A 27,739-nucleotide genomic window follows, 5' to 3' on the forward strand; every position below is an offset into this window, starting at 1 on the left:
CATGTTGAAGACATGGTGAAGTACTCCACATAGCTGGGGGGCACAGGCTTTAAGCACCCTGGGGCTGACACCATCAGGCCCCGCAGCCTTGCTTGAGTGGAGTCTCATCAGCTGTCTCCTAACATGGTCAGCAGTGAAGCACACTGTAGTGGTGACCGGTGGGGGAGGGGTGGAGTCGTCCGGTTGGAGACTGCCATCAGCCTGGGAGCTGGGGTACGAGGTGTCCCCAAGTACAGATTCTGATGCAGATCCATGCACAAGACTCCCACAATCTAACTTAATCTAATTAGAGCTAGTTTCTATATTTCAAAGATGCAGTGTCCGCGCCCCACTTAAAATCCAAGGCATCTGAGCACATTCTTTTTTTTTACTTTTTTTACACTCATTATTGTGTTCAACCCATAATAACCTGGAATCAGAATATACTTTCAATAATCTCTACTCAGGGTCCACCTACTAGCTTTTTCAGAGCTTTTGTCGCCTCTCACACTCTTCATGAGTGTATGGAACTGGCCCAGTTGTCATCCCATTATGTGTTTCCACATGAACACAGAACATGTGGTCGCATATGTGGGTGAGATGGTAACCCCCGTCTCTGTTCCAAGACAGCCTCTGGTGTCTGATGTGAATTGGGCTCACCGCTGATCTTTGATGTCTAAAGCGGTAGTTAGAATCTAAGGAAGAGCACTGTGTGATGGTGTCCCTGTACTCTGGTCTTTACGGTCCTGTCTGCCTTCACATGAACACAGGTGCCTCTTCCTGTTCACTAGTGAATTTTACTGTGTGGGTTGATATTATTGATGTGATGTTTGAAGCTGGCCATACTGGAGCAGTGCAGTTTGTTCAAAGTGTCATACTCGTTCCTGAATCTGATGTCAGGTGGGGTAGGAGCCGTTGTCCCCGTGGGGGAGATGGGTGACCCCATGGCTGTTCCTTTAGTTTGCTTGTAAAAACTCCCACAGTTCAGTGATCTGGTCCAAATTGAGGATGGTTCTATAGGACCAGCTGGTGACCTTCACTGCCTCCTCAGTAGGGATGCTGTTGCTACTTTACATTTGCATATTGTTTTATCCATTACAACAGTTACCACCCCTTTTGTCTGCCAGTGAAATAGTGAACGCACCCTCCGTCTGGATCCCTGTGTAAAAGATCTGCTTTCTTCTTGTTTTCAAGGGATGTCGGTCAATCGGTCGGTCGACCATCCCATGGTATCTCCAGATACATTTTGGCAGCGCTCAGAGCCCATCACACAGTCACTGTAGTTATGGAAGTAGAACAAAAGAAAACAGACTTGAAGCGTAAAAATGCGCTTACATGCGTATAGAGGTTGTATTGATTAAAACAGGAATAGAATCCGTCCTCCTGTGTAGATAAGCCTTTAGTCTAGTCTGTCTGTTGACATGTCAGCTCAGCAGCTGTTATGATTTGGGACTGGGACTTCTTCTGCCTTAGTCACCAGAACTGAGCAAACTCCATCTGCTGATGAAGATTGTGAGATGCATTTGAAAATTCTAGAAAAGGCTACTAAGTGGACTTTGACTTGAGATCCTTTTTTTCTTTTTGTCAAGCTACCAGTTTCCAGGGTCAATAATGAAGTTTCACTCTCAACTGTATTTAATTATAAATATTAATAAAGTGAAATTAATTGAATCGATTCAATTATTTTAACATAAATATAACAGATTTTTATAATGTCACAGGGAAGAAGGAGTTCAGTCAAACATATGATGACATACAATGTGCATGTTTTATGGTTGCAAGGAGACGGTTGGCTCAACATAATGTGTTATCCACCACATCAGAAAAACCCAAGGAAAACCCACTTTTCCCAGCGGTTAGTTTTGAAGGTTGCAAACAGCAACCTCACACACCTGGCTAATTCCTCCAGATAGAATACATAACTGTCACGTGAAACTCAATCTTTCATGCTATCTGGACATTCAACTTTGCTTTTATATAGTAAAGGATTGCTTTGAGGTAAAATCAACGCAATAAATGATAATATTATTTTGTAGGTATCCAGATTCAGCCCATATGAGTGGACGCTGGAGGAGCCGGAGGATGGAGCGCTGCCGCTGACAACAGAATCCACCAATGAGTTTGGGATCTTTAACTCCCTGTGGTTCTCTTTGGGTGCTTTCATGCGGCAGGGTTGTGACATCTCACCAAGGTTAGTATGGCAATGAATGAATTTCTTGTCTTTCCTTTTACACATGCGTTTGCTTCACAGATCTGTTGATGCTGTCAGAGGTGTTGCTTCTGAGGTTGTAGTTATGGATCGCGTTGTATTAGACTGCACTGATACAATAGAACTTCGTTCTGCTTTGACAAGACACCTGTCACCTGCCTCTTTGCATTTGTTAAAAGTTGTTGGGACAAAACAGAAGCAAGTCTGCAGCATATTGAAACCTAAGAAAGAGACGTTATTTTCACATGTGAACAATTTCTGTGCTGCCTTCAGGTGCCACCCCTTCTCCTATTAATGATTTTGGATTTGAAAATACACTTTGGATGACATAATCTGACCATAGATGTTTGCGAGATTATGATCACTGGCATCTTGTTCCAGTGCAGGAAGCACAGTGTTCTCATAACTTGCAAAGTAATCGATGGCTCGGGGTACAGAGCACATGACTCTGACACCAGGACTGGGATTCACATCCTATGTCATGTCCAAGTCAACGTTTTTCAAAATGTTTAGACCTATAATATATATATTTTGTTGAGTTGTGTACTTACATTATCCCAAATGTTTCCAACAATGTTCAAACCCAGAGAAATCCGTGGTTTTATTCAAGGTAATGGTGTGTTTCATTTGGTCACCTGTCAATGGCGTCATATCCCCTTTACCCCCTCTAGTTGCTATAATTTCCCGGGAAACACCCGATGATGCATCAGAGAGTGAAGAAAGAAGGAATACAATGTCACAGAATTATACTCTGACTCTGATTTGACCACGGATAACAGCGCTGGGCTACCCCAAGGTTGAATTCTCCTCATAACGTTAGCTACAGTAGCAGTATGGGTAGTCGACTCATCTAATGGTACGTTTTTCATTAGAATGAAGTGACATAACGTGACTAAACGTAATGTGAATAAAACTTACCAGAGGGAACTTAGATTCCCTAAAGCACTCATGCAATGTATATGTCTGGGGTTTTTAATGTGAAAGGTAAGAACGGAAGGTATGGCTCTGTATGTGCTGCCTTTGGCAATGTCGGAAGCAGTAAAAGGTTTTGCCATGTTTGTTCAGACTATGGAGCCTCCTCAGAAGCATAGGCGCCACTCACACTTTAATACATTTCCTGCCTGTAAACATGATTTCTGCCTGAATCACCTCAGATAGATTTCCTTTGGCAATGGTGGTTGTTTAACAATTAAGACAGGGGTGCACACACTTTTTCAGCATGCAAGCTACTTATAAAATGACTAAGTCAAAATGATCTACCTACTATAAAAATGCAAAACATATATTTATATATAAATATATTGAGTATTCTTTATATGTACAATATATGTTGGTGTACCTTGCATAACTGCATGAACCCGTATTGCACAATATAACATTTTTTGTCATTACCTTACTCTGATGACTTGCACTGAATGGAATCAGCCAGGGATGCATTTTGCCGCACTTGGCACGCTTATACGCGCATGCGTGGTGACCCATGTGTCAGAAAAGATCAGATGTCAGACTGGCTGCCCTGTATGTCAATCAAGTGACAAATGTCATAGTGAGGATGGATGATAGGCTGGCGTCTATTTTTTTAATGCCATGCGATCTACCCACACTACCTTTGTGATCGACCGGTAGATCGCGATCGACGTATTGGGCACCCCTGAATTAAGAGAACAACTCCCATGATCCCGCGCTACTTCACGAAATCATCAAACTACGTCTTTTGTACTGTAATTACAGCATATCTTGGTCTGTTTCTGTGTGTGTATGTGTGCAGGTCTTTGTCAGGTCGTATAGTAGGGGGGGTGTGGTGGTTTTTCACTCTGATCATTATCTCATCATACACTGCCAACCTGGCTGCCTTCCTGACGGTGGAGAGGATGGTTTCTCCCATCGAGAGTGCTGAAGACCTGGCTAAACAGACAGAGATCGCATATGGGACCCTGGACTCTGGATCCACCAAGGAGTTCTTCAGGGTAAGGCTGTCTTCACACAAATAGAAACAGGAGAGCAGGAGAGTTGGCAACCCTGACATGGTCGGCCTCTTTTTAATTTTGGGTTAAACATGGTCTAATCCATTCCTTACACTTTTGCTCATGTATTTTTTTGGTTTTAGAAATGTATTTAAAAAAGACACCACCCTCAACAGTCTTTGTATATTAATAATTTCACATATTAGTACAGCTCCATGCACGCCGCTTTGGCATGTAGAGATATCAAAGACTTGATCTTAGCTTGATGACATGATTGACGGAATAAACCTGACGGGACCAGAGGTGTGACCAAGCCAATTTTTATCAACCAGATTCTTTGGCTTGACTTTAGAGACTTTAGATCCATATGAGCTAATTGAATTTGAGCAATTTGAACGTAGTTTTTGAATACTGGGAACTTCTTTTCTGAATATTGCTCGCTCTTTTGACCTGGTTCTAGTCTCTCTGCCTCCATGTGTGTCCACTAAAACAGCGCTGCAGATTTTACACCTGCTTGTCTTGTTTTCTTGTTAAATCTCAGACAGAGTGGTCAGTTAGCAGAGATGAATCAGGTGCTGTGGGTATTTATATCAATTCCCAGTCCCTTGTCCTGTGTTTTGCGCCTCTGAACAGGAATGCCTTAAAATACATATTGCATAAGACCAAACATGAACTTTTCTTTGCAATTTGCAAAGTCTTAGTAAATATCCCCCAGTGTCTACTTTTCAACAAATTTCCAAAAGTAGCAACATTGAAACTGCCATACAGGTAGAGATTTGGCTGCCAGGTAAGTCGTTGTGTTTGAAGCAGTGTGTAGGTAATGTGAGCATGAGGGGATCATTCCCTGTACATATGGGAAATGACTCAGAGAAGAGATGGTCTCAATATGAAAGATATATATATAATATTATCAGGAGAAGAATATAATAATAATACTATTTTGGCTGTACCCGACTCAGAATCGAATTGGATTACTAGAGGATATACTTTTTAATCTTCCAGGTATATACAAAAGTATGTAAGCCAGCATGTGATTAGTGATGCTGGTGTTGCATCCAGTGCCCATGCGTTGGTAGAAAGCAAGTATATCAGCGCCATTAGCATTCTGTAATACAAATTCATTGCCAGTCTGCTGTATCTCGTACGAGGAGGGTCACAATGGGCAATCCACTCCACAGGATAAGTACCCTGCATTACTGTGTACTTAAAGGTAAGTTGTATCTTATCTGTCTATCTATCTCTGTCTCTCTTTTTAGCGCTCTAAAATCGCCTTGTTTGACAAGATGTGGCAGTACATGAAATCAGCAGAACCTTCCGTCTTCGTCAAGAAAACATCAGAGGGCGTCCTGCGTGTCAGGAAGTCCAAAGGGAAATACGCCTACCTGCTAGAGTCCACCATGAATGAGTACATTGAGCAGAGGAAACCCTGCGACACCATGAAAGTGGGAGGAAACCTGGACTCCAAAGGCTACGGCATCGCCACGCCCAAAGGATCCCCATTAAGGTGGGTGGATCAGTATAACAATGCTAGCCAATCTGCACTGCCATGTACCATTCACACTACTAACCTGCTGCCTAGCATACGGTCCCTCTCCCCATCCACACAGCTCATTCCTCCACAATTCGAAACTTTGAAAGAGCAAGTATTAATAGTCTAACTTATGACTTACAGTGGTGAGTGGATTCACAGTGTCCCTCACAGCACAGTTACACAGTAATTTCCCACCGGGGATCAATAAAGTATTTCTGATTCTGATTCTGATTTCTGATAATGATGAACGATTGGAATACTCTAGCTGACCACCTGCTACAGTAGTCCGGTGGGCCTCAGCCAGTGTGTGAGCTGTGTTCATGTGCAGCCCTGTTCAGGAAAATAAACCACCATGGGGAGTGATGTAGTCTGGTCCCAAGCCTTAGTGCCAATTGGGTGTTGCAGTATGCGAGTGTGATGAATGGGGCATGGCGGCTTACTCGTTGTTATAATAATCCACCTACCCTGATGACGTCATCTCAGTGGTTTGTATTTTTACCATGGTTACCACCTCTGACCAATGGCTAGTGGTGGTTGCTGTGGCGACTGGGTGAGGGGCTGTCAAAGTTTTGGATTTCAGGTCTTAAAGAAATACTTCAACCCAAAAATTTGTTATGCGTATGCGTTGAATGGGTGTACAGTTATCACGATACACCAATCAACGTGAAATATTCACAGCTGTCCGCTGCTTGATCTATTCAAAGCAATTTCATATTCTTTCTTGTGAGGAGAATTTGGTCGCAGTTTTCCAACAATTAGCTGGCTCAATGAGCTGGCTCTTTAAGACCTGGATCAAGGGACTGTTGTTGTCAATGAGTTTATGACCCAAACATTTTCTGTGTGTGTGTGTGTGTGTGTGTGTGTTCTTGAGTAGATGGGTTTTGTTCCTTTTGATGATGGAAAGCATCTCATTGAACAATTCTTAAACATGGGGATATGGAGGATATTTTTGGTCATAAATAAAAATGAAAAGTCCAAATTGAAAATGAAATGAGATAAAATTTAAAAGATTATTATTTTACTACACTACTAGGAATAATCATAATTAAACTTAAAAAGGGACTTGAAAAAGCAAATTTGAAATGTAAAATGATCATTTGAAAATAAAGTGGAATTTAAAGGGCAAAAGCTTAAATGGAAATGCTCCAACTGAAAGCTTAAATTGAAAATGGCAATGGGAAGAAGAAAAGGGAAACATCAAATATGAAACTCAAAATGGGAAAGGGAAAATCTTAAATGCAAATTCTTAAATTAAAAGCTTGAACAGAAAAAGCTAAATACATTTTTCTTAATTTTCATTTGGCATTTTAAATATTATCTTTTCCATTTTCCATTTGGCATTCGGCTTTTCAAACCTCCTCATTAGGAGGCATGGCCCAAAGGCTGGAGGGGAGGGTTTTAAGATTTTAAGGTGTTAGATGAGGCTTCCCCTGGTACTCCTGTCAGACAGGACAGAGTGTGTTGCCAGCACACCACAGGAGTACAGGAATAGCGTCACCACAACACTCAGCCAACACAATCATGTTCACACCAGCCATGTAGGTTAGTTAGTGTTAAAAGCATTAAAAACGCAGCCATGTTAATCAAAACAGCCAATAGCTACAACCATGGCCATCGTCGCAGCAACAACAATGCCCGTAGTCGAATCATAACTACAGCCACAGCACAATGAGCTCATGATAATCATCCTCCACTAGTTATCATAACATTTGCTGCGATGATAGAGATTTATGGCGGTTACCTTCAGTGACCGCCACATACGTTACTTTCAATTGCTTCCCGCAGCCAGGTACAGTCAGGTATAACCTACTCACCACTAGCTACAGATAAAATGTATGTATGTATAAATATATATAAGGGGGTTGTTACACAAACGTTGTTTTCATAGTTGAAGACACAACTTCCTGTCCAAACCCTATACAGTGCAGTCTGAAAATAGATGGACTTGATGGTTTTGGTTCTGTATTGCAGAACATTGGATTAAAATTACATCCACATCAGATGAACAGTGAAGGAATTGTACCCCCTTCATACATAGGGGCCAAACAGTATTGGACAAATTAACATACATTTAACATGTTTGTCCTGCAGCATTGTACTGAAAAATGGGTATTAAAAGAAGGATGAATGAATATTAAAAGAGCTACATATTCTAAACTGTTCATTCCGATATGGATGTGAACTCTCTGAAATACCATAATAGCGGAAGCTCATCACTTTAGTCTCACACATGGTTCAGTTTTAATCCAAATATGCTGAAGTACAGAGACAACCCAGTGAGAAATGTGTCACTGCTACTTACAGACTGCACCACACTGCATCTTAATGTAAATGGTCTCGATACGTGTGTGTGTGTGCGTGTGTGTGTGTGTATGTGTGTGTGTGTTGAACTGCATGCTAGTCTGAGTTTGTCTCTCACTTTTGTCTTTTCAGCACACTACCGATGGCTGTTTTGTCTGCCCTGCTTCCTCTCTCCCTCCTCTGTCTCTCTGTGTTGCTGTCTCTTGTTGGTTGGCTCTGAAAGTTCACTTTCTTCTGCAGAATATTTTTAATGACGGTTGCGGTTACTTGTGTGTCTGATTCGCAGTTAAAGCTGCATTAAGCGATTTCTGAACACCAAAGGGCAGTACTCAACTCAATTAGTCTTACATACTCCAGTATATTGACTTATCAAGTTTATAGCTGATCTGTTAAACAGAGCAACCTGAACATCCTAAGGAGTTCTCTTTACGAACTAACCAGAGGGCCCATATTGACCTTGTGTTCCTCCCCTTCTCAGTGCAGTCGATTAGAACTACACCAAAACTTTTGGAATATGCACCATGAAAGCATAATATCAGCTAAAAACAAAATATTACATGTGCTTCAGTAGTCCATACTCCACATAAAAGTTTGAGTCAATCACTTTGCACAGTGAACCTGGGGCTACCGGGGCCCCCTGTGGGTCTGGGCCCCTGGGGGAAGTTGCCTCTTTTGTCTTGCTGGTAATCCAGTCTGTTTCTCTCCACATGTTGATCATCAGTCCCATCTTCATACGAGTTGGCTTGATTTGATTGTTGTTGATTTGACACAAATCTAGATTTTTCCACTTCTAAATTTAACAAGAGCTGTTGCTATAGCAACATGTTATTGAGCCCAAACCTGCAAAAGTGCAGCAAAAATAATGACATATTAATGATTGTATATGATAATATGTAAATTATTGTGAAAATAATCCAGATCTGTTGGTGTCATCATCGCAGACAAATCTATACATAAAGGTTAGGGTTCAACTTCTCTGACGGTTGTCAGACTTAAGACCCTTTTCTGTAGATGGTGAATTAATTTGCATGTAATTTAAAAACACATCCCCCGAGCAACACACATACAAGGTTAAATTTTACCGTGCTGAAGTTCAGTAAAGCTGAATATTGATACAGCCAACCTCAGTGAGGGAAGTCACACCTGGCAACAGCTACATGGCATAGTAACAACAAAGGTGTTTCACCTTATTACTTATTATGTCTCGTTGCGACCAGCGCTCTACGATAAAGTCCATAAAAGCTGCACTCAGATATTGGCACTGTCGAACACATCTTCTTCCTGATGCTTTCAGTTCACGAAGGCGCGCACATAGTTTATGGCCTGTGACTCTAATTGTTTAAAGCATATTTCCATGGTAAAAAAGTGGACCAGCTGTCAGTTTGCCTCAGTCTCCGTAGATTCTACTTGATTCATCTCGGCAGGCAGCGGATACAGAGCGTTCAGTCCACTGACACATAATTAGTTTACCTACCATGATATGCACAGCTGATGTCATGAGTGGATCCTCTCAAATGCAGGGCTTCTTGCATCTCTGAGATGAAACTGTCTCGCTGTCATCTCGTCCATCCATGGCACCAGTTGTCTCAGATTGCGACGGATGTGATACTTTTTATATAACCACTTTGCCTGTATTTTCACATTTCATTTTTGTGCCTTTTATTTCTGACACACTCTACGTAAAATGGCCTTAACGGAACTAGAAAATAGATTATAGTGACATCTGATGGGGATTTGTCTTCTAAAAACTAAAATGTGCGACATGTTGCGTCATGTGTGAGTTGAACACAGTTGGATTGAAACAGTCAATTCATTTTAGTTAAATTTGAGTCTGTTTTATCAGTTGTAGTTAAATTGTATACACTCTTAAGTTGAATCTGAATCATGATAGATTTTTGTCAGGTTTAAGAGTGAGAGTGAGATTAAATTAACTACCGTGTTAGCAACAGAATAGCTACAGAATTAGCAAAATCAAACCTTGAACTGCATTAGAAGAACTAAGTTAGCTGGATGAGAATTAACAGGATCTTTTTAGATAGCTAACACCATGTCATGTTGGATTAATTAAACCGTGTTTAAAGAACAGGGCCCAAGCTTGAGCCATCAACTCCAGGCAGCATCCAATCGGCTCAATTGAACAGTGAAGCGTGACCTAATATTTTCTATTGGGTGCAGTGCTTGTCATTGGGTGGAAGATCAGTGAGAACCACTGGGATTCAACCAGATGAACTTGTGAAGCAAAGCAATGAGTCTCGAGAAGTTGAAAGAACTACAGAGTTGGGTGTTGACCTTTTCACATGATTTGACTCAATTTTGATACCAAAACATTCGCTTAATGGAGCTTTAAGTCTAACCTTTTGGTAGATCTACTGTATGACTGCTGTTACTATAGCATGGTAGAACCAGAGACATATTCTTCAATTTTCAGTCAGCAAAACTCTTGATTCAGAACTAAATACTGATTGAATTGTTCACTGAATTCCTGCAAACATTACCTTCCACTTTCCCAATGTCTCTGCTCCTAGCATGATCTTACTGTTAATGTGTTTTTTTCCCCTTGTTTCCACTATTGCAGTGAAAGTAGATGATTAATGTTATGATGTCAGTGGCGGGTTCAGTTCAGAAGAAAAAAAACGTGATCAAAAAAGTGTTCACAACCCTTTGGCATATGAAAATCATGATTCATATAATGTCAAAGAGTTGCTGACACAGTATTTTAGATGTCATTAGCCTCCATTAATCACTACATAGTACACAAGATTGCTTGATTTACTAGGGCACAAAATACCACACACCATTCGCAACAATTTCACAGCCTTTTCGTCCTGCCATTACATCATTAATGTAAAAGCTCTTCCTGCTGGATTGTCTCTTCTCCTTTTCAAGAGTTAATTAGTAAATGTAGAATACAAAAAAATCTGGTCATATGATACCACTGGGCTGGTTGCACAAAGATCTATTATTGTCTACTTGTCTGCAGATTCAGGTCAGTCTTGGATTTGCGCTGATGTAAGTAAATTAGACAGTTTCACAAAAATGATGACTGAATAATTTTCTTTAAAAAGTTATTTTTCTAACGTTGTTGGGTGTTTCACTATGGTAGATATACACCACTCCTGGATAGCATAAGCTTTCTCTAAGTCATAAAGCATGTGTAGGGGTTGTTATGCAGACCCTAATGCCTTGGCCTCCAGCATTGTCTCGGCGGGCCAAGGATGGCCGACCCTCAGCTGAATAGGACCCATGAAATGGGCACATGCTCCTGGTGGAATGGGCCCTTAAACCCCGAGGGGGCTGTAAGGCCTTACACCTTTACGCCAGAGATATGGCCTTCACAATCCAGTCTGTATGGGGAGTGGCCTAGGACATTAACAGCTGATCAGCTTTCCTGAATCCTGCTGTCCTGCTCACATGCACAGCCCACACAGGGCATGATGTGTTAAGCCTTTTTCCTTCATTGAGGAGAATGGTGGTGGGTGAAAAGCTGAAAGATCCACTGTGGGGCATCTATAGTCTGAATCCATGTCCACTTTAAGGACAAAATCTGGATTGGGCTACAGACACACCTTAGGGAGCAAGCTACAAGCAAAAGGGGCGGATGGATAAAGCCTGCAAGTCACACACCTAGCTTTGGTTAAAGCAGTGCAGTCTTAATGGAAAGAAACTTCATCCCTCCTGCCTTTATGGGCTCAAACCGGTGATGAGAGAGGGCTGTCACCGGATTGTTACCGAAGCCCACATGACAAGCTGAGAAGACTGCCAAGGCCTTTCCTTTCTCCACCAATTCTTGCAAGAAGGTCAGTCAGGTCAACCACTGAGCATTGAAACAGAATGGGTTGCTTAGACTCACAACACTCCACCTACCATTGTAGAGAGTTTGAGTGGAAGCACTCTGAATGGTGTCAATGACCTGTAGTTGCAGGCCTGCAGCATTCAGGTTCCACCTTTCACAGGCCAAGCCCAGAGAAATATGCAGTCTGGGTTAGGGTGGTAGACTTTCCACTGTGCCTGGGACAGAAGATCATAGTGAGTGTGTAGAGGCCATGGTTCACCTGCCAGAAGCTGTATTATTTATGCAACCCAATGCTTGGATGGCCTCCAAGGGGCTATCAGGATTAGTAACTCTGGCTAGAGTGGGAGAGATCATGGTGACCTTGGAAAAGTGCAGAAAATGTTTCAGTGGTAAAACACTGCCTCAGTGACCGAATGCCATTCACTGCTCTGCCCATCATGTTCACGCCCACCCTGACAAGGATGCACCCATTGTCATGGTTACCCTAGATAACACTGCCAAGAGCTGGTGGGTCCCTCCATTGATTGAGAGCCGCAATGCAAGACAATATTATTTTTACCCTCCGGCCAAAGTGATGGCAAGGGCGCAGTTGTAATGAACTCAACGTTAAAAATCGTTATAAGAAGCCCCAAAGATACTAAAGATATCACTCAAAAGAAGTTGCAGGCAAAGTTTGAATGATACAACTTTCCCCAGCTGAAAAAGCAAGAGACACTGTGTGAAAGACTCCATCATCCCCTCTGATAGTGTAACTCAATAAGAGAGGGAGTTTATTTTCAACCCCAAATATTCTGCACATTGCACAGGTTCTAACCGGCTCTCTGCCCACTTAATATTGAACCCAAGTTCCCTGAGATGATTTATCACTATATCGGAATCCTTGACTGCTTGCTCTATGAACATATTAGTGGGGAACTGGGGGAACAGCATCAGTTGTGCTGGGGGGTCTGGACTGTTGAGCAGGAAGGGTGGAGTCATCTTCCTCTTTGTCCACATCGTCCATGTCAAGGAGGTCAGAGTTAGCATCACCCTCTGCATCCTTGCCATCCAGCTTGACCTCAAGGAACTCCTTGAATAGCGGATGAATTTCAGAGTTAGCTTGTTTGTTGATCGCACTAGAATACAGGGTTTAGCCCAAGCAAGCACAAAGAGTCTGTTTAGACTGTAAGAGTCAGGTCGCCATGACACTTTAGCTGAATTCCAGGTATTCAGCTCAGCTAACAATAAGTCTCTTTGTAACACATTAGCCCAAAGATACGTTACGCAAGCACAAGCTGCACCGCAGCCAGAACTGAGGTAGCTAAGTGTAGTTTCTCATGGAAAGACAGCGAGAAGGACTTTGGAGAGGTTGGCTGAAGGGGTAATATGAAGGGGACATGGCCCCCAGCATTGTTTGACTGGTCTGTCACCGACACACATGGTGTCATGGCAGCTTCCAAGGCAATTAATGTTAATTAATAACACTGATGGAAGTTAGAAAAAGAGGGATAAGGGGCATTTGTATTAAACTGTCAAGTCTTAAGACATATCCTGGAAAGGGTTATGTAATTTGTTTGCATTATTATAGGTAAAAGGGAAAGTGATGCGTTGGTTATTTTGGTAAGTACTCTCTCATTAAAGAGAAAGCACTTAAGTATTAAAGACAGTACCTAACATGTTACAGTCTGTTACAATTGCTAACACATAGGGGTGTAACAATTCACCGATACGAATCGGAATCTGGGTTTAACATTAACGATGTGACTACATCGATAAACAGACCCCGTGGATCTATCTAAATGTACCATGAACCGGTCGATGGCCCAATTCTAAAGTACAAATCGGTTGACGCTAATTCTGCACAGCGTCTCCACTCTCATAACAGGTCAAAGGTAAATGCGAGCGTAACGTTAGCGTAGTGTTGTTTGCGAGGTGAAAGCAAAACATGTCCGACGCGGTTTACAGTGCACCATCAAGCCACCATGTTTGGAAAAAATTCGTATTTCATAAAGGAGTAAGGAAAATTGGACAAAAGTCTGGCCATTAAGGTCTGTAGAACAGTGGTAGGACAACATATCTCAACACTCACCTCACCTTGTGAGACGGCATGGTGAAACCTATGTGGATGCTCCGGTTTAACGAGGGACCCTGTTAAGTGGATAATCCGTAGCTGTCCTCGTAGATGCCTATGTTTAGTTTTTCATCAAAACATACCTATTTGATTAGTCTTTGGAGTCTTATTTGAGGAAACGTGTCACATAGGCTTCTAACACTCAGTCACATTTTGAACATTGCTTGTTGTTACATAATTTGTTATCAGTCTGTTTGAGCAACAACAATACTTAGGATTCCCTGGTCTTTTATGAAATATACAGTATCTATTTGAAGGTAAGTAATGCTACTTTTATAGAACTGGCTTATTTTAATTTGTAATGGAAAATGAATGCCTACATTAAAATAAATGTTAAGAACTGTATGAGATTGCATCGTATCGCACCGAATCGTTCTGCATTAAAATGTATCGGATCATCTTATAATGGAGAGAGGCACACCCCTAGTAACACACATTTCTCTTTACTGAGTTCACTTTTCCAAAACTTTTAGTTATTTATTTAGCAAAAACTAACATTCCATTAAAACTAAAAAATAAGGTCACTTATTTATTGCATGGATCATTCAGTTTATGTCACAGAAATTGATCAGAAATGCTGCAATATGCTTCAGTAGGTTTTTTTTTTTTTTACATATTCGCTATACCACAAGCCACAAGTTCTCATCCACATCATGTAATCCACCTGGGAAAGAAACGTTTTGATGTCTGATGCATCCTGGCAATCTGCTGCAGATGTGTCCAGACATCCAGCATTCATTGTGTCCAAGAGGGACATCTGATCATAAACTGTCCACCTCCATGAGGACAAGATTTCCTCTGTGTGGTTGAGGGATGGAGATTAAATAATCCTGGGATGGACTGTAGACCCTCTCCTCATCTGTCACAACGTATCATAGAGGTTATCAAGGAAAGAAAATAGGCTCTCAGTGTTGCCAATTTGGAGGGTTTATTTTCTTTTTAGATGTTGATGTAGCAAAATGTAGCAAATTCCAGCCTAATTTACTGTAATTCTGTGTGTAAATTTAACAGTCTTTTCAGTAGTATATAAATATGCATAATAGAGTGTAAATACATAGTTTTGGTGGCGAGTGAGAAAACTGATCCACAGTTCAGTCCACATTTATTTCTGTTGAGAAGTTTTGAAAAAGTGAACTCAGTATAGGGAAATGTGTGTTACCGTGTTATTGTAAATTACAGGAAAGAATTATGAAGAATCTCAGTTTATAAGAATTTCTTTCCCCCCACTGACTCAGGTGTGTGTCCCTTCGATGGGGGTACAACCACAGGATCAGTGCACATCTCGAGTCAATACTAGGATTATAGTACTATGCAAACTAGCTGCACATTAATCACAAAAGAAAAAAATATCTTTAAAATATTTTCGAGGAATAAAGTCAAAGAGTCATATGATAACAAAAGACCATCAATAAGATCAAACTGAATCTTAGACTGGTCAAAGTCCATTCCCCTTATAATTAGTACTAAATGACTTAACCCTTTCCAAGAAATGTCCTAAGAAAAGAGAGTTACATACCAGAAAATGACTCAACAAAATGTTCAAGAAGTTTTCTGGTGTAACAAAGCTTAGCAGCATAAAGTGACTATGGTCAGCAAAACAGTTAAAACAATTATTTGTTATATACATGGATAAACACCAGTCAGTGTCACTTTGTAACTTTGTGCAACCAGCTACTGGGCTGGTCACGACCAACTAGACTAAGTACTAGGTACATTTAATGAAAGCCAATGATCGGCCTTAGTGGAGACTATTATTTCTTATGTCAGTATATAACTGAATCCTAATCAGGGTGGTACATAAGAGCAGTGAAGCTGGCTGAGAGGAGGATGATTACTGTTGTCAGCGATGCAGGCAAATTGTTTGACTGTGATGGGATGGGTGAGTTGTTTATACTGTATATTGATGGTTGGGCTTTGATGGCTTTTATGGAATCTGAATCCAAAGATATAATGAGCTTATTGAATCTGGATCCTTTCAAATCCCTTATCGAATCTAATTAGGGTGAGTTTGTACACAACATTTGTAAATAAAGTTAAAAAGAACTAAAATTCTGGACTGGAGATTTGAGTGGCGGCCTATTTTAATGCTTATAACCTCGAGCTACAACTGGAAAATATGGATCTAACACATTGAAATAACAGATGTAGCCTACTGACCTGTGCACACCCTTTTCTTCGCAAACTACCTAATCCAAATACCAGGAGTTCTGATTCAGAAAAGTTGATCATCTTATATTGCCAATATGATATGAATGAAACTGACATGACATGACAGCTAGAGATCTGCTAATCTGTTTCATCATTTATTTGTTCGCCCATACCTTAAACTGACACAATGTTAACCCTAATTACAACCTGTCATCTTCTGCAGTGTTTGACCTCAACCCAACCTTAGCCCCAACGCTAACCGACACAGAAAATAGGTCCAACGATTCAAGAAACAAGAGCCGTCAGGTGATCACACAGGTTATAAACAAACTTCCCAGGTTAGTCAAACTTATGGGGAAGAGAGATTGAAGGCAAATGTTAAAATAATGACCCAAACTGGTTGAAGTTATTGTGTGTTCAGTTGGCTTGTTTACAACCTCTCTGATCATCTGACCGCTTCTTGTCGTTGCCGAGTTTGACCCTTTTTTTTTGGTGACGTCACCGGATCCTAAGATCTCAATTATTTTTGTGAGTACAATGTTACCAGGACCGATGAAGCCAATGGCCAGTTTGACGGAAAAAAACACTATTTGGAGGGAAAGACTTTCACACAAAAATGGCTTACAGAGTGCACATTAACCAGACAACAGCCAAGTGTCATTTTGGCCTTTTGGCAGGTACTGCCACTGGTGACGTTTGACAAACAATGGTCAATGCTAGCTAACAATGGGAAGCTGTTACATGGATGTTTTGTATGGTGTTGTTTGCTAATACAAAAAGGGAGGGAAAAGATTCGATAAGAGATTTGTAATTTATCAACCAAGAACCGGCTATCAGAACCCAACCCCAATCTCTATGGTTCTATAAAGACATATCATGTGATTCTGACTTAGACATATTACTCAACATTCTTATTGCCGTGGTTATTCAGCAGGTGGAGCATAGACCGCTAAGACATGTTAAAGCTAATCCTATCTAATACTAATGAAATTGCTGCTAAGAAAAGAGAGGCATTCCAGCTGTGTATTCTGTTTATGCTAAAGGATTAAGAGTCTATACTGCTAACATGCATACCAGCAGGAGGACTGACAGTGACAACAACTGAACTGCTAACAGCCACTGTGTTCATGTAGAAATGCGGTGAACCTGGCGGTGTTAAAGTTGAACGAGCAGGGGCTACTGGACAAACTGAAAAACAAGTGGTGGTATGACAAGGGAGAATGCGGCAGCGGAGGAGGGGAGAGCAAGGTTAATACACACACACGCATATACACGCTAAAACACACAAACATGAAGGTAACATTGGGTTATCAGGTGTAAAAAAAACGAAAATCAAAAGAAGCAGCACATTTATAACACTACATGTGAAAAAGCTAGCAATGCCAGGCTTTCACTGAAATGTAAGAACAAATGAATACTCATAGATGTTACATAGAGATACTAGATTTAGCAGTTGCCGGTGAGCACCACCGACATGTAGCGTTGTTGTCTGTGCTGCTTCTTCCACTGATATGTTGCACCCTGTTTGGTTGAGGTCAGGGTTAAGGCAGGCTTCAGGGGCAAGGCCAGGGTCAGTTGACCTCACACCAGATGGCAGCAACAGTGCAGGAGAAGGGCCATCGATAAAGAGTTTGCGCCACCTGGCCAAACTCTGTTTATCTATGGTTCTAGCCTGGAGGGAATACTGCTGCTGAATAAGCAGAAAGGCTTTTCACTGCAGCGCCTCTCATTCTCTGTCTCAGGGGCCAAACAGAAGGGCCCAGACAGCACAGGACTTCATGTTAAACAGCTTTGTCCAATTAATCACTGGCATAACGCACTAAATAGTCCAACATGTTAGCATTTGACAATAAATGATGAGAGAACTTGCTCTCTTTGCTCTCTCATGCAAAATGAACTAATCACACATTTTGCTATGGTCTTTAAATTGAAAGTTATGTGATAATAGTAATTATTGTAAAGCCAAGCCTTAATGTTGTATCATTCATGACGGATGACGTTCCTGCAAGTAACAAACATTAGTGGGCCCTGTCTTGGTTGCTAGACCAGAGTGCGAGAACCGCTGCCACACTAATAACATAAGATAACATTGATAATGATGTTATTTATGTTATTCCCATTGAAGAGTACCAGTTAACCTTGCCGTATTGAAACTGAATGAGCAAGGGACCCTAGACAAGATGAAAAACAAGTGGTGGTACGATAAAGGAGAGTGTGGCTTCAAGGACTCCACCAATAAGGTTAGTTGTATATGTCTGTGGATCAACCACACTGTCTGTCCACACATTCAACATGCACAGTAATCTTGATTCTGTATGTATCAGGAAAAAAGAAAGCATATCTGCACTTAACGATAACGGTAGTCCTTTATGTCTATGTGTAAAACTGGAAACAAAACTTACACTCTATGGTTAGTACGGGCAGTTACAGCTGCGTGTAAAGTCAAGGACACCATCAGGTTAAAGCATGGAGGTTCAACTGTCAACTGCTGACAGGATAAACTAAGGAACCATCAAATCCACTGTGTATTAGCATTTTTTTGGATGCTGAATATTCAGTTATTCTGTCTGTCTTAACACTTAAGAGGCCAACTCGCTGCCTCCAGTCATTTCAATGAGGGGTAAGCGGTTTTGTTCACGGCAGTAGGGGTATGAAGCGCTTGCCGCCCACATGAAGGTGCACAGATTTTGCTCTGCCGGCCCCCAAAGTTCACCATGCTGAACTTCTGACAGTAACTGACTGGCTTTGGCCAATCTAATAGAAGTCGTGGGTCAGAAAGAGGAGCAATGGAGGAGCTGATAATGCTGGTGTCTCAATACCCTGGCACTAGCTACTTATGAGGACAACCAGAACACAAACATTGAATGCATTTTGATTTGATTAGTTCTATTAAACTAGCAGGGCCTGATGTTTTATTAAAAAAAAAAAGCAATACAACAAATTGCACATCAAATTGTAGAACCAATGATTAAAGCTTATTTTCATTGGGAATTATTTAGATGGCACCAAACTAGCTTGCACCGGTACCAGTATGGCAAATACGTGGTCTCTCAAAGGCCCCAGCCAAATCCTTCAAAGGGAACTGGTCTCATTGAGGGGATGCACTGCTCTCAACCTTGAACAGCCCGCAGACCTTCCAGGAGGCAGCATGTTCACTTCAGGATGAAGCACCTGTTTTAGATACGTTTTACATTTAGATTTGTTTAGATCTTTTTTATTGATTCACCTCTTCGGCCCCCGTTTACATTTTCTCCAAGCTTGTCTCCTTAATATAGAGAGGACAAACCGGAGGGGGCCCGGGACCACCCGATCCAGATATATAGTGACATTGACAGGGAAGAGAGTAAGAGAGGGAGTTCAGCTTTAGTGAACTTTGGAGGCGATAACATCTGTCATAAACAAGAACCATGGACAGCTTCAGGCCAGTGTCACACTGACATACCAAGTACATGCACAAACAAAACGACATGAAAGTAGCCATGATGCACAAGAAACACTCCAGATCAATCATGTTACACGCATCATTTGCAGAAGTCAGCCACACTTGTGCATACACATTTAAAAAATACAAATGACAGGACATTTGCAATTGTTTGATGTATTTCTTATATCATTCATTGCTACATTAGAAATGCTAATGGCTATTTATCAGTTTTTCGGGACCCCTCCAAACTTGAAATTTCGTCACTTCCAGGGGAGCTAACCCCCCCCCCCCCGTCTCTCCTGTAACTCAAACACTGATCCACGTGTATACTGTTACTGTTACTATTCCAATGGCGATATGTTGATGTTAACGTAGGCTGTGGGCTACGTGACTGCCCCCCCCCCCCCCCCCCCCCCCAGCACAGCGATGCATGAAATACTAGCTTTTAAATATGCTTTAGCATGCGCACAGTGGCTACCATGTATATCCAACAGAGACTGCTACCTGGATGTTATTAATGCAGGTTGCTAAAATATTCAAAGAATCGCCTTTTGTAGATGTTTTATTAGGAAGGAAATGCATCGTGTTTGTCCATGCCCATGACCCACTGTTTTGTTAATAGCCCCATATTGTAGAAAGTGAGATCTCCATGCCTTCTTTGATTATAAAGCAGGTCTAGGTGCTGTGTAAATACTGTACAGCTGTATAGTAACTTTTTCACAATGGTCAGTATCTGTGAACACACATACATGAATACAGGACATACAAAGGTACATGCTGATCTACACACAGACACACTGGTAAAGTGCTAGAAGGTTTTAAATGTAGAGGTGCAGGTTTAGGTCTAGCTGTCTAGTGACTCTGTGCTGTCCTACTCTCATATGTCTTTTATGACAAGTTCACTGTGTGCAGGTGACAGCTTAGTTTAGTCTGTATGCTGTGGTTCACTGCCAAGTGTGTCTAGTCGAGCCACTAACACTTTTCTTTGGGTGGCTGCCCTCTTTTTCTCCCCGGTGTGTGTGTGTGCTAGGAGAAGACCAGCGCTCTGTCTCTTAGTAATGTAGCAGGAGTCTTCTACATCCTGGTCGGAGGTCTGGGTCTGGCCATGATGGTAGCGCTGGTAGAGTTCTGCTACAAGAGCCGCGCTGAGGCCAAAAAAATGAAGGTACGTTATCTTTTCAAAAATCAGTATTATTGTAATATTGTTGGTTATCTGAATTTATGTGAGGAGTAATGCTACCTGTGTGGTTAATGTGATGTGTATTGTGTGAAATTCATACCTCATAGAGGGAATTCAGTGTAATGTAAGAAACAGCATGCCCGTGTTTTTTTTCATGGCACTACCCACATAGTGAGGTAACACTCAGTTTATTAGGTACAGATTAGGTAAGTAAATAAAAATAAAGGTTTATCGTCATTTTCGAAGTTATAGTTTGCATTGCTGTTGAATTGTATGCCGTGGTAACTCACATGTTTCTAATATTTAGTCCACCCTATTCGTATCAGTGAGAATATACAAAATAACACAATACAGCAGCACAACCTGCAGCCTCCAAAATGACCATGAAGTTGAATCAATAACCTCTGTGACACAAAAACTTCAGGACCTTCATGAAGGGAGGATTTATGGCAGGGCTGCCGGAGCAGACTGCATTAGCTGTAGGACCTAATAAACTGTGTGGATAAGAAATCTAAAATGCACAACTAGGAGTCTTGATCCAAATTCATAGTGGACACAAGATGTCAGCAGTGCGTAAGCGCTACAGAAGGGTGCATTCAGCCGACCTGCAGCTGTCTTTTCAAACTACCGATGTATTTACTCGACAAACTTGTTTTTTAAGTGAACTATATGAGCAGGAAAATTTGTGTTGTTTTTATTTGTTGATTCAGTCAACCTGAGCTCTATATTTCCATAGTGAAACCGGAAAGCTCATCGTGAAGCTGAGGCCCTTTATTGATTCATTGCTGATATAGTTAATATGTTTACAAGATAGGACAGACTATAGGAGACTTGTGGATTTCAACAGATGTTGTGGGCTTCTTCAGGTCATTGATACATGTGTAGAAGCACTGTTCCTTGAGGCGAACAAAAGATGGACATAAAAGTGCTTCAGAAACTACTGGCAGTTTGGATTGCTCTGTGGAAGTCTTTAACTTGAGCCTTTTTCACTTTGAACTCATCTTGTTCAACCGCACTGCATTGCCAAGTTAAATTCCTGTCCACATTGGACATTTGGTGAATAAAGCAATTCTGATTCTGATTCTCTTTTCTGTTAACAGTAAAACTATTTATGTTTGTTTTCTGCTTTTGATACTGATCTCATTTAGGTTGGCTAATGATGACATCATGAAAGCTAGAGGCTCAAGAGAATCTTGGGAAATGAGTCTGCCATGATCCTGTAATTACTACACTGGTCACTGTTCAGCTTTAGGCCGTCTTTAAATAAAATGTGTTTTACTGAGGCAACATTCAGACCAAATCCGACGCTGCGGCAAGAACGGCAGTCCTCCCATTCATTTTGGGGGGTAGTGCGTTTAAGGCTGCAGCGGATAGGACCACAGGGGGGTTCTGAAAGAAAAGTTGAGACAGATTCAACTTTTGGAGAAACGCAACCCGACATCACGCTGCGGTGGCCAATCATGTAGGCCGCCGATCAGACCATAAGGCGGTCACGAGAAGAAGAACGTTGTTTACCTTCTAACGTCTGTGCTGCAAAACAGCGATCGCAAGAAGCTTCTTTTTATTGTGTCCATTTGTTTGAGTTTGCGGAGAGGAAATGGAGGATAGTTCTTCTTCTTCTCTTTTGTTGTTTGGCAAAGTGCTTTTAAGCGCATTACCGCCACCTTCTGCATTGGGTGTTAAAGTTAACAACATGACGTCACACAAATGGGCCACGTAGTGTCACTCCCACACCGCCGCACAACCCTGTGCTAATCGCCGCCATCGCCAGATTCGGTCTGAATGCAGTCTGACAGTGATTTAATGCCTGCCATGGGCCAAGCCCTGTATGGATGGACCTGCAACCGTCTATCTGATTGACCTCTAGTGTACAGTGATGCTTGCTAAGCCAAACCTTACTACAACCAACGCTTATCATGTCTTCAGAATAACACAGAGGCAATGCAGGCAGTGTAATGAAGTCTAAGAACAGCTAACCTTTAGACATGTTTACATCTGGTTGGTCGACCACGTGTAGTCTTGACCAAACTACCCCTCACTTGTATGATTCAGTGACGTTAGTAGAGACGTTAACCTTGGAGAATACAAGATATAGATTCCATTTTCTTATTAGTTTGAGCAGATGAAAGGCAGATCTATTTCTTGCTGCTCTAAAACAAGTTTACCTCCCTGTCACTGGAGTTTTTTTGTCTGCTGATGGGTGGATCTTCTTAGCAGATGTACCAACTACGTCTTAACATGAGCTGCACTGTCAACATCTGCATCATAAACTCAAGCCTGAGTATGACGGTTCACATTCTGGTTCTGTGTATCCGGACAATTTCATCTTCTCGCTCGCTGTGTATCATCCCAACTCAAGGTCCACTTGCTAGCTTTTTCTGAGCTTCCAACCACATGTCAGGGTTCTTCATCAGCGAGTAGAACTCGCTCAGTGCGAGCGTCAGTCATGTAATAACACGTGGTGGTATATTGGGAGGAGTTTGTAACCCCTGTCTCTATTAAAAGATGGTCTCCAGTGTCGGACGTGAGTGTCCTCCTTGATCTTTCTCCGGCCGTCCACTGACTCCTGGTCGATGACATTTGACCCCTTCCCAGTGGTTGCTGTGATGTTCACAGAACGCTAATGTTTCTGGAGTTCCCCGCAGCTGTCGCATGTGATGTCATAATGATGTCAAGGTGGGGCCTGTCTTTAGGGTGTACCATAAATCTTAAGGTTGTGAATGGTTTGTGGAAGACACTGTCAGATTGATAGGGATTCTCTTTACCAGCATGAGCTTTAAACCTGCCATTGTCCACTTGGGGGCAGCGGTTGAGAACATTGACATATCATCTTAAGTTGATAGGGCTTGATATAAGTTGATTTTTAGCAAACAGCTGCTTATTTCCATATCTAGCAGTTACAGAGCAACATGATCCTTCATGTGGACTCATGTTTCTGTTACCTGATGAATGTCAATCCAGTATTCTTTCTCTGTTAGCTCTGTTTTTGTCTCCTGAGGGAAATATGTGTCTCTCTCTCTGCTAAATGCTAACACTATGTCCACCAGCTAGTCTCTTACTGTATCTGTCGGCTGGTTCTGCTGAGCAGGTAGTGTACAGTGGCTTTTTACACCCTTTTACTCTGAAAAAAGCTGCTGTGGCCGAAAAGTGAGGTGCACCGGAACAGCTAAACAATGAGCTGAAACACGCTATCTGTAAAATCCAGATTCAGGTGACAATTCTCTGTAGGTTCATCAGTACCAGCGACCTCTTTCACACTGTCGTCTGATACATTGTTATAAGAATACAGATGTGACTTACACAACTCCTATTATTAGGCTCTTCAAAGGGCTGACAATCTATGGCCAAACGATTCTCAGCCAAAACCTGTCCTTGACCGAGAGGTACGAGACTATGAGACATTTCAGTATAATGCAGTCCACTGCAAGCTACAGTCTCAATGATAAACATGTAGTTATTGGCAGTTTACATAAACGTAACAGCAACAGATTACCATCTAACTATTAGACTATTAAGTGTTTTCTATTGCAGCAGAATAAATGTTGTTGACGAACATTAAAATCATTTCGAAATGAAATTCTACCACTTTAAGATATTATATAGTATAAATGTTCATATTTGTCAAATAACAACGTGTATATGTTTGCTTTCTATTTTTGATCATTATGTAACTGGGTCTTACTCTTGACACTATATCGCCATGAATGAGAGGAAAAATTAGTAATCGAGACACGTTCCGGTACAGATAGAGACCAAACCGTCCTCGTGGTCCGAGGCCGGATCAGACCCTGGCAGTGTGCCTGAGCCTGCCCAGGCGTACAGACGTACGTTAAGCCACCTGTTAAAGGCCTGTTCAGCGGTGATCTTGGTTTCCTGATTGCCTTTTCCACCAATACATCTGTGTAGTCAAAGCAGTCAAAGTAAGACAAGTGAAATTGTCAGTATAGGTATGTGAGCATTTGAACTCGATGAACAAAAGAAGTGATCCAGGTGCAAAAGCAAACTTTTGCTCATACCTCACTCACCTACACCGCACGTTCAAATGCATTATATCCATGGGTTCAGTATCCATTATAGCTTCTGCCCAGGAAATGTTTTTTGCAAATTTCAAAACACACTTTTTTTGCCCTGTACTTTTTTTGGAGTTAAAAACTGGAGTCAAAAACATCCTCTAGAACCTCACTGTTAATATCAATTGGGCACCTTCTTGGGCAGTATCCCACCCAAAGAAGCTCCAAATTGCACAAGATTTAATAGGCATGTCAAGTATAAGCTGCTGATTATCTTTGCAAAATCTGGTGTGAATCAAACAATATGGGGCACTATAAAACCTTTGTTGTAATTAACTCTCCAATACATATTTCAAATTTCACTGTATTTGACATACACATCTCCTACGTGATCCAGATTCAGTTTGTCAAAAATGAGTCTGCACAGGACACAGGAGGTCAGTGCAGTCCATCATGTACGCCGAGTATGATCTCAGGCTGTTCAGAGCCTGCATCCTTATGCAATCTTGCACGTTCTGTCCGGACATGGAGCTTGTGAAGGCTTTCATGCTCAACTGAGCTCTACGTTAGATTTGCGGCATAAAACTTTGCTACGTTATACCTGAGGGGGTGTAAGAGCTCATTGAATTGAATAATTTTTTCAAGTGTAAAACTGTTACTGGATGACCTCTCCTCGTCTCTGTGAGTACTTCTGCAGTATCATTAGCTTGGCTGATAGCGATGCTGTCTTACATAGAAATTACTGCCGGTTGAGTTCCAGCTCAGGATAGGCTTTCAGATCAGATGCTGATTGTTGTTGTAAATATATACGTAATTTTTATTTCTATTGATGTTGTCTACTGTCACATTTTTCATACCTGCATTTTCTTCTAATTATATAAAAATATTGCTTTTTTTTCAACTTGTAATCATATAACATAATTTAGCATTTAATATGACTCTCCTTTGTGTTAGTCTCATGTCGCCATCTTCTGCCCTATATGTTAGTGGCAGACCACAAATGTATTGTTTGTATTGTTAGGAATTGTTGTAAAAGAAATTGCTGCCGCAGCATGGTGCCTGTTAAATGATGAATGTTAAAATTTAAAAAACGTATCAAGTAGTGTCCATGTTGTTCCCTCGTGTGACACTTCATTTAATATAAGCAGTTGATTTAGTTTGAAGGTGTTTCACAAAGACAACTTAAAGATACTGTAAGGTGATTGGACGAATTAAAGCCTGGGCTTTAATGACTTCCATAAAAAAGAATGTGTCCTGTGCAAACAAAGGCCCTCCACCAGAGGGCAGCGTCACACCTTGCACATAATGAATATGCATGGAAGATATAGTCAAATTTGAAATATAGATTCATGAGTTAATTAAAAACATGCTGTTGTTGAATGGTATATCAGCAGCTTATACTGGATATGCCATTTAAATCTTGTGCAACTTGGAGCTTTTATCACTGAGACATGAGCGCCTGGCAGCCACGTCTGTGTCAATGGGGCCCAATCGGGCTTGACCAAAGGAAGTTATATGGGGCCTGTCCCATGTGGGCCAGCCACCTGCAAAACTAAATGTAGGGGTCTGGTGCTTACCCCAGTCTGCAAATACTGGCTCCTGGGATACGGAGTCTTGCAAGCAATTAATACAATACAAATTTTTTTTTTTAATTAAAAGTTTTATTGTTATTTATTTATTTACCTATGTTTATTCTTTTTAATATGAAATTTGGGCCTTGGAGTACACACACTGTGTATACAGACCTCCAAACCCCCCCCTTTCCCTCTCTCTCTCTCTCTCTCTCTATTGTAATGCAAACTCATAATGCTTTTGCAGTTGTCTACTGTTGGTGCTGTCAGTATTCAAACTATTGTTGTCACTAGAATTAGCAATAATAACGGTCACGTGGCTAAAGAGTCTTCGTTGTTTCTTAAGCACAATTAGCTTAGTAATAACAATGCCTTTATTTTTGTTATAAAGGTGGCAGCCAACACCTTGTCGTCCCCCCAGAACACAGGAAACTACACACACACTCTGTCTTCTCCTCAACATGCCCCCAACTTCAACCTGCTGTCCCCCAGCCATCAGCCAAACTACGCCACCTATAAAGAGGGCTACAACGTTTACGGCATTGAAAGCGTCAAGATCTAACACGGGTAGGAGAGTGATGATTGATGGCTAAATCTTTCCTCGCCTCACAGTCATAGACAACAATTAGACAATTCACTTTTAATTGGCATTGACTCATACCATCAAACAACAACTCAAATGACAGCTGCATTCACATAATGGCAGTGCATAGCAGATTCAGTGGCACCTTCATGCCTCCCCCTTTTACTCAGCATGTCCTGAGATAATTAGTGGATGAAAACAATATTTTTATTAAAACGAGTAACTGAGTATAACTTGACTAGATTATGTAGACAATGGTTAGGCACGGCTTGAAAAAAATTAGATCCGTCATTTGAAATGGAAACAAATAAGTCTACCTCTGCGATGACCATTAAGGTCAAACATTGTATTGGCCGTTTGCACCAAAATGAGTGAAATGACGACATGTTTTCCTCCGAAGATAAAGCAGTGGTAGCCTTGTCCCCATTCGCGATGCAAGGTTTTTAGTTTGGCTGAGCTCCAAGCTTTATTTCCAATTCATTCATGGTCGTATTACATGTAATACTTATCAATCAATAGTATAACCTTCTCTGAAATGGAAAAAACACAAATAAACATGACAACAATGAGCCAAGATTGGAGATTGGCTGGCATTGCTGAGTGGTCTGATTTACTGTATATTCGGGACATAATGTGAATGCAGCGGTTGTTCTTGATGAACAATAGTAACATGGAGACCATAATAGATTCTAGATTAACACTGTAAACAAGGTATCTGGTCAAAACTGTATATGGCTGTGAAACTCCTTTCCTTTGTTCACTCATTACCCGGCAGCTCGCTCACCTCCTCTATCCCTTTTTCCTTAACGCACCTCACCTGACCTCTCCTTTCCTCTTACCCTCACTGCACTCCTCTCTCCTCCTCCTCCTGTTCTTCCTCCCCCCCCTCTTCCTCTCTCCCCCTTGTCTTCTCACCCACCTCCACTTTTCCCGTTT

General features: G+C 41.4%; 1 protein-coding gene across 3 annotated transcripts in view; it reads left to right on the plus strand.

Moving 5' to 3' along the window:
• Positions 1-26,782, plus strand: part of LOC139295536 (glutamate receptor 2-like) — a 61,367-nt gene extending 34,585 nt beyond the window's left edge. Inside the window, exons 14-19 of one of the 3 annotated variants that reach the window (XM_070917732.1) lie at positions 2,016-2,170; positions 3,957-4,155; positions 5,409-5,656; positions 17,169-17,283; positions 20,490-20,624; positions 26,612-26,782. In XM_070917732.1, the coding sequence (XP_070773833.1) occupies positions 2,016-2,170; positions 3,957-4,155; positions 5,409-5,656; positions 17,169-17,283; positions 20,490-20,624; positions 26,612-26,782 (1,023 nt within the window). Of the gene's footprint in view, positions 1-2,015; positions 2,171-3,956; positions 4,156-5,408; positions 5,657-17,168; positions 17,284-18,160; positions 18,276-20,489; positions 20,644-26,611 lie in introns of all 3 variants that reach the window. The other 2 variants (XM_070917741.1, XM_070917749.1) reach the window with 2 other exon arrangements.
• The last annotated feature ends 957 nt before the right edge of the window (positions 26,783-27,739 follow it).

The sequence above is a fragment of the Enoplosus armatus genome, chromosome 2, assembly GCF_043641665.1.
Source record: "Enoplosus armatus isolate fEnoArm2 chromosome 2, fEnoArm2.hap1, whole genome shotgun sequence".
Taxonomy (NCBI): domain Eukaryota; kingdom Metazoa; phylum Chordata; class Actinopteri; order Centrarchiformes; family Enoplosidae; genus Enoplosus; species Enoplosus armatus.